This window comes from Lithobates pipiens, unplaced genomic scaffold (genome assembly GCF_037356315.1).
Source record: "Lithobates pipiens isolate NorthernLeopardFrog02 unplaced genomic scaffold, aLitPip1_a1.2 Scaffold_18, whole genome shotgun sequence".
Taxonomy (NCBI): domain Eukaryota; kingdom Metazoa; phylum Chordata; class Amphibia; order Anura; family Ranidae; genus Lithobates; species Lithobates pipiens.
The window spans coordinates 319,465,430-319,478,404 of NW_027507758.1; the positions used below are offsets into that span (position 1 = coordinate 319,465,430).

At 43.6% G+C, this 12,975-nt stretch overlaps 1 protein-coding gene across 3 annotated transcripts in view; it reads left to right on the top strand.

Moving 5' to 3' along the window:
- RRAGD (Ras related GTP binding D) overlaps positions 1 to 12,975 on the top strand; it is a 93,792-nt gene that overhangs the window by 26,147 nt on the left and 54,670 nt on the right. For all 3 annotated transcript variants that reach the window (XM_077487258.1, XM_077487259.1, XM_077487260.1), the window contains exons 2-3: positions 7,970 to 8,265; positions 12,738 to 12,937. In XM_077487258.1, coding sequence (XP_077343384.1) covers positions 7,970 to 8,265; positions 12,738 to 12,937 — 496 coding nt within the window. The remainder of the gene's footprint in view (positions 1 to 7,969; positions 8,266 to 12,737; positions 12,938 to 12,975) is intronic.

Consider the following 12,975-nt stretch of genomic DNA (forward strand, 5'->3'; position numbering starts at 1 on the left):
TTCTCCTTCAGCCGCTTTCCCTGTTGGGACACGTGCGGGCTTGCTCCCGAGTCCCACTGCTGAGTCCATTGACACAGACAGCGGGACCCAGCCGCACGCTCCCATATTACAGGATTTGATTGACAGCAGAGGCAGCCAATGGCTTCTGCTGCTATTAATTTGTCCAATGAGGAGAGAGACTGCAGATGGAGCTGCTGCTCTCATGCACATCGCTGGATTGGATTGGGCTCAGGTATGAAAAAAAGGGGGGGGGGGCTGCAGCACAGAAGGTTTTATACCTTAAAGCATAGAATACAACCACTTCATGGCAACAGCCCCTCAGGGTGGAACCCTCCTGGGGAGAGAGATTAAACCCAGCTCTACAGTGTTTCAGATTATTTATCACATTTCCAGCCCCCTGCTGGACACTCTTTTCCATGGATTGGCTGGAGCATGAAAAATATTCAGGGTGGTCATTTGCATCTCTCTCCTTAAAGCAGAGTTCCACCCAGAAATGGAACTTCCACGGATCTGATTCCTCCACCCCTCCGGTGCCACATTTGGCACCTTTCAGGGGGGAGGGGGAAGTGTTAAATTCAGGTATCCTCTCCCACTTCTGGGGAAACTACCCAATGTCTGGCTCCTCCTCCTTCCCCAGCTGCCTTCTGAGAGAGACACAGGTCCCAGAAGACAGCAAGGACCATTCAGAACACGAAGCATGACTCATGCATGCACAGTAGGAAACAGGCTGTGAAGCTGAAAGGCTTCACTTCCCGTTTCCCTTAGTAAGGATGCTGGCGCCTGCACCCGCAGCTGAGGGACGGGTCAGCTTCGGGTGCCAACATCATGGGGTCCCTGGACAGGTAAGTGTCCTTATATTAAAAGTCAGCAGACACAGTATTTGTAGCTACTGACTTTAAACAAACACTTTCCCAGGCGGATTGCCGCTTTAAGCTCTAGAAGTTTTCTCCAGAGACACAGGGAAGCAATCAAACTCCCAGCCTGTGTTACCCTGAACAGGCCAGAGCAAACGACCACTGCTCCCTTGATTACAGAAGGAACCACAAAGTAAGTTTATCTAGCATCCTACGCTAGGAGGGTGCTACACATCCTTTATGAAAGTGTTTTTTTTTTTTTTTGTTCTGACAGTTGAATCAAGAGCAAAGGTAAACTACTGCTGTTCTCTTTACTTCCCTACTACCAAGACCGTGTTGTGATCATTGGTGCACTTCTAACCTTGGAACCTTGCTTTTGAAATGCATACCAGAGCTGCATTAGCCACTCAACAGAATGTTAGAAAGTTAAGGATCATAGGCCTTGAAGCAGAGATCAGTGAAGCTAGCGGAGAAAGACCTAAGATCAAAGGTTGAGATAAGCAAGTTTTAAAAAAACATCACAGGGTTAGAGCCTTCAGATTTTTTGGGTTGGTTTATAAATCTCGCAACATCGCAAAGGAGGTAATTCTGGGTGTCTTCAGGTCTGATTTTTGCTGCAGCAATTTTTCGTTACAAATCTGTCTTTTAGAGACTAGATGACGATTTTCCTCTAAGCCGCTAACCCTCCTTTCCACCTCTGTAGTGTGTTTTCTCAGGCGTTGCATATCTGCATGTCTTGGTAATCTCATCTACTTTATGCATGAGGGATGAATGGCTAGATTGTATAGTGTATTTCCACTTTTGTAGCCAAACTGGGATAACAATCCCCCCCAAAAAAAGTTGAGGCCCCCACATATATGCATGTACGAACGTAAACACATGCATCGGGGGTGCCTACACATGAAATTCCAGCCCCAGACCTCCGTGTCACAAAAAAGATGACCTGTGGGGGACTTTTGAAGCGTCGTCTATAGAAAATATAGGGTACAGAAGTTTGTTGCCATTTCATGGACACGCACAAATTTAAACACATAAAAACACACAGTTGGGACGCACAGACATGCTATTATGCAACACATATTAGGTGACCCCACTAATACCAGAAAAATAAGAAATAAAAGAATAATTTTAGGGCCACCATTCTGGTTTATGTCTAAACGTTTTCTGCGGTTTCATAAGCATATGCAATTTAGATGTTTGATATTTTTGGTATTAACTCAATAGTCTTATCTTTTACAGTTAATGGTCATTTTGAGATTATGTTTCTATTGTGTGCATTTAAAAAATTGGTGCATTTTCAGAAACATTTGCACAAATATAACCACCATTTACCACCTCTTTATTCTATAGGTCCTATGCTTTCAAAACACAATACAGTTTTAGAGGTTTAGCAAATTTGAAAGTCCATGATGTTATTTCTGTTGTATTATTGGAGTATGTGCACAGGTGCAACACTGACCCCCGAAGGAGCGGCTGGTTTTCTTGGGCTTACCATTTACCTCCTCCGCCTTGTAACTGGTCGTTCTTGTCTAAGGGTTCCCGAGGTTGATAGCCCAATAACTGCAGAGACTGCCACTTGAATTCCTTTAGGAATTTTTATTTGCTTAAAACGTTGAACAGAAACACCGTAAGAAATGTGGATTCAATTAGTGTCCATACAGCTCAGCATCCAGGCTCTGGCTCAGAGCAACCAACCTCGTGCGTGGCCCTCTTCTGAAGAGTCCTCCCCTGGTTGCATGACGAGTTGCTGGGCTTCACCAAAACCCAAGACCGCACCGAACCACTTTAGAATCCTCCTTTCAGTTACTGTGCCTCGGACTAGCCAGTTCCGAGACTCCGAAACGGATGGATCCGCACAACAGGCCATGAGGGCCCCTGGGGGCTGGTCAGGTGACCAGGACCATGGAGCCAAAACATACTTCTGGACCGGAACCCAGAACCACGTGACTTCAACACCTTAAGTACCCTCTCCCGGAATACACAGCGAGACAACGCTCCCATTGATTGGCTCAGAGAGAGAGATTGGTACCCAATGTGTCCAACCAGACTGCGTTCCAATGCCTGTCAAAGGTGCTACCTACACCTATGACCAGGCAGAACATTAGTACAGCCCAGCCAAACTGATGCCAAAACCACAATTTAGCGTAATTAAACCCAAGACTCAACTATAGTCTTGGAAAAAAAACTAAATTTACAGACATATTGCGTACTCTTCAGAAGTACCGACATTTTTCCATTTTTACAGTATGTTTGTCCATATAGGGCAGTGGTTCTCAACTCCTGTCCTCAGGACCCACTAACAGGCTAGATTTTAAGTATTACCTTGGGGAGATGCAGACTAGAATACTGCAATCAGTGAGCAGCAAATTATATCACCTGTGATGTATTTCAGTTATCTTGCAAACCTGGCCTGTTAGTAGGACCTGAGGACAGGAATTGAGAACCACTGATATAGGGGTACCCAAAGCTGTTACCTGGCCTAAGGCTTTGTTTAGTCCTAATCCACATCTAGCCTCAGCCTCCTGACTGAAGCAACTCAGAGCTTACATAGATTTGTCTTTCTTTGATCTTTACAATTCAACAAAAAAAAAGTGAATGTTCGCACAGTCGAGTGATGAAAAAGTGAGTATTTCCAACTAAGAAGGGGGGCATTGAGCCCCCTTTCGCCTTGCAAATTGGGCAATTTCTGATTAGCTGTGGGAAACACTAAAAGGGTTTCCTGCAATTAGAGGCATGTGGGAAGCCCCAGTGAAAGCAATGGGAGGTTATTAGCTTCCAAAGTTATTTGCCTGTAGGTAGGGTACAATGAGGTGCGGCAGCAATAACACACACAGTCTCAGTGTGATTAGGTAACCTATTGAAATAATGCAAAGATAGTTCACAAACACTCAGTGGGAAGGCAGTCCAGCCAGGAACACTAAAGCCCCGTACACACTATCACATTTTCTGCTGAGTTTTTCCTTCAGATTTACCAAAACCATATAATATGAGGTCAAACCTTAGGCGTTTCAATTTGTATGCAATCAGGCAGGCCCTTGCACTACATGGTTTTGGTAAACCTGAAAGAAATACTCAGCAGAAAAACTGATAGTGTGTATGGGGCTTTACAGATCCAACAGCGTGTAGGAAGCAGGTTTCAGCTAAACTGACAGTGTCTGTAGAGAGGGGCAGAATGTGACCTGGCCATCTTGAGCTCAAGCAGGCAGATGTCCAGAGAGGTGGCAAACTCTATGCTTTCCCTCCTCATCAGGAACCTTTCCCTACCGCTAGTACTGTCCCTAACAGATGAGATACTGTACCTGTCCCTACTCTATCCACTTGCATAAAGCACACCAAACCCAAGGTATATAGACTCTGCCACACTTAAGATGGCCACCAGAGTCACATGGAAAGCCAGCATCCAATCAGATTGCTGTGCCAGTGACTCAGGAAATCAAAGAGGAACCCTGTTTCTCTTTACTTCCTCTCCATAGTGTCACTATGAAAGAGTGCCACCTGCAGTGAAGAAAGAAGACTGCATCTGCCTACACGCTGCCAATCCCGGCTGGTGGAAGTCTCTTTCCTAGTTTTGAGTTTAGCAATAAAAGATAACAATACTAAAGTGACTGGGCACCCAACTGATTTTGTGCTCCACCATGCACCAAGATGGAAATTTCAGCCTGCCTCACTACCTAAGGTTCATTCCACACCACTTTGAGAGTATGGGTGCTATACAATAATTGTCATTGAATTTATTTCTCTGTTTGTGTTTAAAACACTATAAACTCTGTGGTTACTACTTTTGTACAATAACTGTTATTGTATATGTCTTGGGGCACCTACATGAGTTACTCTATTGCCATACTCTAGTTACCTATTACTTATTATAAGACGGAATTATCATTGGTGCCAACATGCTGCAAGGCAAACACTCAGAGAAAAAACTTTCAGAATTAAGTGTTAAAGTGGTTCTTAAAGTTTTACTAAACCCAGGACCCTGCATGCACTATATCTGGTCTCCCACAGTATACAGAACATGGAAATGCAATCATTTTAGGAAATATAAACTGCTAAATAACTTTTCTCATCAGCAGTATATAGCAGCAGCCTTGTGACTTCTATCAGTGTCCAACCCGAGCACTGTTTAAAGCTTGTAGAAGGAGATTTCATTCTCTTCTGACTGTCCATTGAGGCTGCATGACCCCTGACCCTCTGTCTGGACAGTGCTGATTGGTCCTGTGTTGATCACATGCACCCTTCCAAAAAAAAACCTCTCTAGCAATGCACACCAAACTGAGTGCCTCCAAGGCTCTGTACTATTAGAAGATAGATTGGGGACAGTGGAAGAAGGGGAGGATCAGAGAAGACAGGATCAAACAGCATTTTTACACAATGCAGATGATTAACCCCTTAGGTTCCAACAAGCATGCTCTATTGCATATACAGACTGGATTTACTGTTGTGGGTTTGGTAACACCTTAACTGTAATAAATTGCCCCGTCCTTAAACTAAAGTGAGTGTAAAGTCTTGTTTTAAAAAATAAAATAAAATAAAATAACAAACATGTTATACTAACCTTCTCTGTGCAGTTGGTTTTGCACAGAGCAGCCCAGATCCTCCTCTTTTCAGGTCCCTCTGTGGTGCTCCGGGTCCCTCTCTCCTATCAAGTGCTCCCTTAGCCAGCAGCTTTCTATGGGGGCACCTGAGCTGAGTCAGAGCTCCATGTATCCATTCAGACACACAGTTCCCACCCGGCCCTGCCCCTTCCTCCCCTAAATGGCTGATTGACTTTGATTGAAAGCCGTGGGAGCCAATGGCGCCGCTGCTATGTCTCAGCCAATCAGGAGGAGTGTCCTGGATGACTTAGACATTAGTGGGCAGCGCTGGAGAGAGAAGGGGCTCAGGTAAGTAATGGGGGGGGGGGGCTGGGGAGGCTGCTACACAGAAGGTTTTTTCATCTTAATGCAAAAAACCTTCTGCCTTTACGACTCAAGCCAACCCAGGAATGCTGCTTGTAAAAGAAGGCTGTAAATACACCCCCCCCCCCCCCCGCCCCCATGCTGCCAAACACCAATTTTATCCTGAGAAATCTTCCCTGCAGATATTGCTGTATCCTCCTGCATGCCTCTATCTTAGCACTGTATCATATAATGATGTGCAGGTCAGCAGAAGTAACTAGTAGAAGCTCTGGAGGACCAAGCAGAAGGACACTCCAGGAAGTGTCAGTTATACAGTAGACTTAGAGGAACAATTTCTCTGGAATGTAGAGATGTTTGCTGCTGTTGGTGGCAGGAAAGGCTACAGTCTCCTTTTACAGGAATATTTTGCCTGTGAAAGATTAGGATAGCAATAGGGTCACTTAAAAAACAAAACAAAAAAACACTGTTCATTTGATACTTTATCCATAGTTGCTCTATTTGTAATACAGGGATTTCAGACAATATAGCTATCGACAAGTACAATGTCCTGTGCAGTCTCAGTCCTAAGAATGCCTTGTTAATTAAGCACCTACTTAAGCTTCCTGAGGATGACCATTAAGGTGGAAATGCGTTGTAGCTGTACCCAAGTCATAACATAACTTCCGCCAACGCCATCTTTGGATGGGGACCTGAGCCGCACTTCTGACTGCAGAAGTGAGATGAGAGTTTTCATTCTCCTCTGACTGTCCTATGAGGCTGCATGACCCCTGACTCTCTGTCTGGACAGTGCTGATCACATGCACCATCGCAAAAAAGGGAAAAAAAACCTCTTTAACAATACACACCAAACAGAGCATGTACATAGTGGCTCCAAAGCTCTGTACTATCAGCAGATGGTTTGGAGACAGTAAAAGAAGGGGAGGATCAGAGAAAACAGGATCAAACAGCCTTTTTACACAATGCGCAAGATTAACCCCTTAGGTTCCACAGTGAATATAACTAGCAAGCTTCACTGCATATTCAGACTGATTTTACTGATGTGGGTTTAGTAACACTTTAAGTCTAGGTTTTTTTTTTTTTTATCGTAATGCATTCCCTGCATTACCGTAAAAAATGCCCACTAATTATCCCCTCCCCAAACACTTACCTGAGTCTGTTATTGATCCAGTGCTGTGCCCAGCTACAGCACTTCTCTCCTCTCTTCCTGCTCCCAGAAACTACACTGAGAGCAGCGGGAGCCATTGGCTCCTGTTCTGTCAGTCAAATCCTGTGAGAAGGAACCTGGGGGTGTGGCTGAGCCAAGCCCAGCTTGGGAGCTCACCCACGTGGGTGCCCCCATAGCACATGGCTTGTTTTGGGGGTGCTCATAAGAAGGAGCTGCACGATTTTGGCTGAAATGAGAATCATAATTTTTTTGCTTAGAATAAAGATCACCATTCTCTTAGGATTCTTGCGGCGTAACATCATCTTTCACATTATACAAAAAAGTTGGTCTAACTTTACTGTTTTTTTTGTTTGTTTTTTTACTTCATTTAAGTGTATTTTTCCCCACAAAATTGCATTTTAATGACCACTGTGCAAATACAGTGTGACATAAAATATTGCAATAACCGCCATTTTATTCTCTAGTGTCTCTGCTAAAAAAAATTATATAAAGTTTGGAGGTTCTATGTAATTTTCTAGCAAAAAATACTGATTTTAACTGGTAAGCAACATGTGTCAGAAAAAGGCTTAGTCTTTAAGTGGTGAAACTGACCTCATTTACAGACTGAAGTTCATCCCTTTGATCTAAAAGAACCAAATGATGCAATGGGGTTGATTTACTAAAGGCAAATCCACTCTGCACTCCAAGTGCACTGCAAGTGCACTTGGAAGTGCAGTCACTGTAAATCTGAGGGTAAAATCTGAAATCAGGGGAAGCTCTGCTGATTTTATCATCCAAAGTGGATTTCCCTTTAGTAAATAAACCCCACCCCAATGTTTTTTTTTATCTCAGTGCTGAGCAATGTTGATATATGTTTGTCACTGTATTTATTTTGTGACAGCTCTGAGCAGAGAATGGCTCTGCACTTGTTACATAAAATCATGGAAAGGCCGAAGTAAGATTGCGGGGGGTGTTGAATCGCGATTTTTTAACATCAATCATGCCGCTCTATATACTACTATACTAATATAATATAATATAACATAATATAATAAATACTTTTGTTTTTCCAGTCATAGATTTTACAGATCCTTTCAGCACAGAAGTGAAGCCAAGAATCCTGCTAATGGGTTTACGGAGAAGCGGCAAATCTTCAATCCAAAAAGTGGTTTTTCATAAAATGTCTCCTAATGAGACTCTTTTTTTAGAGAGCACAAACAAGATCTGCAGGGAGGATGTCTCGAATAGCTCATTTGTGAATTTCCAGATATGGGACTTCCCAGGGCAAATCGATTTCTTCGATCCCACGTTTGACTATGAAATGATATTTAGAGGAACCGGAGCACTAATATTTGTCATTGACTCACAGGTAAAATTTTGACCTTTAGATCAAAATGCTACAATTGTTACATGGAAAAGCGGTATAAAAAGTATTGCACAATCAGAGCACAAGTGGAGCAGAATTGTCAGGAAAACACGACATAGCAGAATTAATACTGGAGGTGTGCCCCTTGTTCTAGGACAGGAGAGGAGGAATATAACATATAACTTAACAGGAGGAAAAGGAAAGAACAGCAAAAAACAAAAAAAGTAAAAAATAAAGATATATCAACTGACCAAGAGTGGGACCCCCCTCACCCACCAACAAAGATCTGAGAAGGGGAAGAAAAAAGGAAATAAAAGGGAGAAAGAGAGGAAAGGGAGGAAAAGATAAATATATTTCTCAATACCCACAAACCTGCTACTTTATAGGAACAGTGACTCTGGGTCAAAAGAGGGCAGCATATAGGATGGGCATCACTGTTTTTTTTTTTCTTATTTTAAAGTGAATGTAAACGATAACCTTGTGAAACAACTTATACAGTTTGAAATAGAAATGAAAGGCAAAACATTTGTGTAAAGATATAAAATAAAAACATTATAAATAAAAAAAAATCCCTTTTTCATAAGTGATCACATTCCCTCTGTACTCAGCTGCATAAGAGCTAGGGGGAGAAGAAGCAGCAGAACACTGAGCTTCCCAGTGAATGGCTGTGCTGCAGAGGCATGTCGGGACAAGTCTGATCGTTGAAAGCGAGCAGGCTGAGTTCCCAGCATAGCTACAGGACTGATCACACTGGGAAGGATGTGCTTCTATGCCTAGTGTGGTCAGTTTGAAATAGGAGAGCTGGCAGGAACACCAGGGATTTCACCCAAAGGAAGCAATACAAAGTTAAAGCTGAACTAAACTCTGCTATACTTAGCTCAGTGGTTCAACATCCTTCTCTGGAGCCTGCGTCTTGTACCCAGCTTCTTCCGGGTGTCCGGCTTTGGCCGTTCTCTTTGGCGAGTGCAGGATGTGAGGTCATTCTAGCACAAAGACACTGATCTGGAATTCACTTGTTCAGCTCAGTGTATGTTCCAAAGAAAAGCGCGAGCAGGCAGTCAGGTTTGTTTTATTGCAGAAGAGACATTACACGCAATGTCTCTTCTGCAATAAAGAGTCTGCCTGCTTGCAGTTTTTAACCACTTGCCACCCTTAGGCCTCTTGCACACTGCAGCTTGAAAATGCTCAGTACAGCTTATTTTTTTACTGAGTTAAAATACAGCCCATTAATTGTGATGTGCCTATGCACACAGGCGTGTAAACAAGAGCCGTGTATTCTTCAGTAAAAAAAAAAATCTGCATTTTTGGTCAGTAATTTTTAAAGTAATGCTTGCGTGCAAAATGCACACAGATTTGTTCAATAACATTGTCAATCTAAGAATAAGTTTCCGCGCATATGTGAAAATGTGCGCAAATTTGCATGAAAATTGCCCGAATGCATATGCGTGAAAATACATTAAAAAAAATGTCTGAACAAGTATATGCTGAAACTGGAGTATCGTGTGCAATAGGCCTTAGGATGTACCTGTTCATCCTCAGGGTTGTGTGGTTATACCAGGGTCAGGGCTGCAGGTCAGCTACAGTCATAACCCCAATATCTTTTTTTTTTCAGCCGGTAATGCTGAATAATATAAAAGTGATCCCTGTGACTGTAAAGCCACTGGATCCCTGTAGAGAACATGCAAACTCTGTGCAAGTAGTGTCACTGTAGGGATTTGAACCCTAATGCTGATAGGCGCTAGGGTTGTTGGTTCAAATACCAACCACAGCACTACCAGCACGGAGATTGCATGTTCTCCCCGTGTCTGTGTGGGTTTCCTCCCACACTCCAAAGTCATGTTGATAGGTTAATTAGCTCCTATCTAAATTGGCTCTAGTATGTATATGAATGTTAGTTAGGGACCTTAGATTGTAAGGGATTCAGGTGAATGTATAATATCTATGTAAAGCAATGTGTACATTGATGGCACTAAATAAGTACTGTAATAAATAAAAATAAATAAAACATAATAGCTTGTCCCATCTTCCTAGGTGTTGTCGAATGGCTAGCTAGCTGCAAGGTTGGACGGGTCCTTACTCAAAACCCTCCATAACCGTCTGACAATGGGTTTGGCAAACAGCACTTTTCTGTGTTTACAAGCCCTTACCCGCTTGCCTGGAATATTTTAGTTGACAAGCCCTCCATCCCCTGTATTCCTGAGGTCCTTGTCTAGGGCAAATGCTTAAAGAGTTTGTCAAAGCTGCTAGCTGCGTTGTTGGACGGCTGTGCAGGTAGGTGGCATGCCCTTTCCAACCTCACAGTTTGCCTTAGACAGTTTGCCTTAAGATGGGACAAAGTACTACATCTACTTAGTCTCCTGCGTAACAAAACACTTTGATGAAAATTAATCCATAAGGCTCAGTTCACATATATGCAGTGCAGGAAATGCAGCAAAGTCACCCCTGCTCCACACTGAAATTGCACTTTGTTCACACTATCTGCCACTGGTATAAGTGGCAAAATTAATGACACCCCAAAACAGATTGCAAAATGCACCTTTTTTTTGTGCAGTACGGTGCAACTTAAGCCCATACCATATGAATGTGCTCAAATCACACTGCAAAGAATCGCATGTGATTTGAATAGGTATGTGGTGCGATTGCTATCCAAATCACATGCAGTGTCCCGCAACGCCTATACCTGAACACAGATGGTTTTCTTTGTTTTGGGAGGACCAGGCTACAGCTGAGGAAATCCATTTTACATCTCACTGCTTATTGTTTCAGAGGTTCACACTGGTACGACATACGCTTCGACTTCGGGAACATGTGTCACATGTGTTAAGAGCTGTCTTAACTGGTCCGACTTTAAAAGGGTCCCTACACTACTTTGGTCTGACTTGGGCACAATTTCAACCCATTGATTTGAATGTAAGCCGCATCCAAGTCGGATCATCATCTTAACTGATCCAACTTGTGGCATGCGTCTTGTGCTCTGAGGATCTTGAAGGGAGCCCCAAGACAAAAATAAATAAATGGCGTGGGCCTCCGCCCCCCAAAATCCTACCAGACCCTGCGGTCTGGTATGGATTTTAAGGGCAACCCTCACGCCAAAAAAGAAGCGTGGGGGCCCCCCCTTGAATCCAAAACAAACCCTTATCTGAGCATGCAGCAGGGCAGGTCAGGAAAGGGGGGGGGGGGGCGAGCGAACCATACCAGGCCACATACCCTTAACATGAGGGGTGAGTCCTTTGGGACATGTTGATGGGGACAAGGGCCTGGAGTCGATGGACAGGGGGCTTTTTGGAATCTGGAAGCCCCCAGATCCCATCCCCCATGTGAATGAGTATGGGGTATATTGAACCCCAACTCATTCACCCAAAAAAGTGTCAATAATAAATAAAACAGTACACAGGTATTTCACACGGTCCTTTATTAAAAATGAAGAATGTCCACTCATAGCTCCAATGTGTCTCCTTTCTCCAGTGATGTCTTCTCCTTCTGGTATATAGCCATGGGGCGTGGCCATCTGGTGACATCACCCGGAGACCCTGCCCCTTGTGACGTCACCGCCCGGGGCATGGTGGGGTGATGATATCACAAGGGGTGAGGTCTCTGGATGACATCACCGGATGGCTATGCCCCATGGTTATATAAGAAATGGCACACACTGAAGTTAACACAACAGCGGAAGCTAGCATTGGCAGAAGACATCAGTGGAGGGAGATGAACCGGAGGAAGAACCAGCAGAAAAGGACACCAGAGGAGGGAGAAGAACCAGAGTAAGAAGACCAGAGGGAGAAGACATCACTAGAGAGCTATGATGGGGACATTCTTCATTTTTAATAAAGACCTGTGTACTATTTATTTTTGACACTTTTATGGGTGAATGAGTAGGGGTAAAATGTACCCCTACTTGTTCTCATCTCAGTGTGGGATCTGGGGGCCCCCTTGTTAAAGGGTGCTTCCAGATTCTGATAAGCCCCCTGCCCACAGACCCCCACAACCACCTCCCAGGATTGTCGGGAAGAGGCCCTTGTCCTCATTAACATGAGGACAAGGTGCTTTGTGGTGGGGGGCACAGAACCCCGCAGCCCAAAGCGTAGGTATGGTCTTGGGGGGAACCGATGCCTTTTTTTTATTTTGGTGTGGGGTTCTCCCTCAAGATTCATACCAGACTCAAAGGGCCTGGTATTTTTTTGATCAAAGTCAGATCCCATTCATTAAAGTTGCATGGAAGTCGGGCATGAAGTCATAGGTACAAAGTCAGATAGGAAGTCATCCAACTTCCATGTCGGAGCAGTGTGAACCCGGCCTTAATGGATGAAGGATAAATTGCATCTGCTGCTAGACTCAGGTGTAAATGATTAAAACTTTACATAGCTGCCCTGGTTAACAGAGATACAACAGTATATGGGAATAATTGTTTTGTCATTTGTAAAAGTTTGCAGTGGTAATGTCTGTAACACTCTTTTCTGTTTTATGATGATACCCAGGATGATTATATGGAAGCACTCGCTAGATTACACCTCACGGTCACTAGCGCTTACAAAGTGAACCCTGATATTAACTTTGAGGTTTTTATTCATAAAGTTGATGGATTGTCAGATGATCACAAAATAGAGACTCAAAGAGATATCCACCAGAGAGCAAATGATGACCTTACTGATGCTGGGTTGGAGAAAATTCATCTGAGGTAAGACACTCTTAATGCACTGTACATAATGGCAAGGT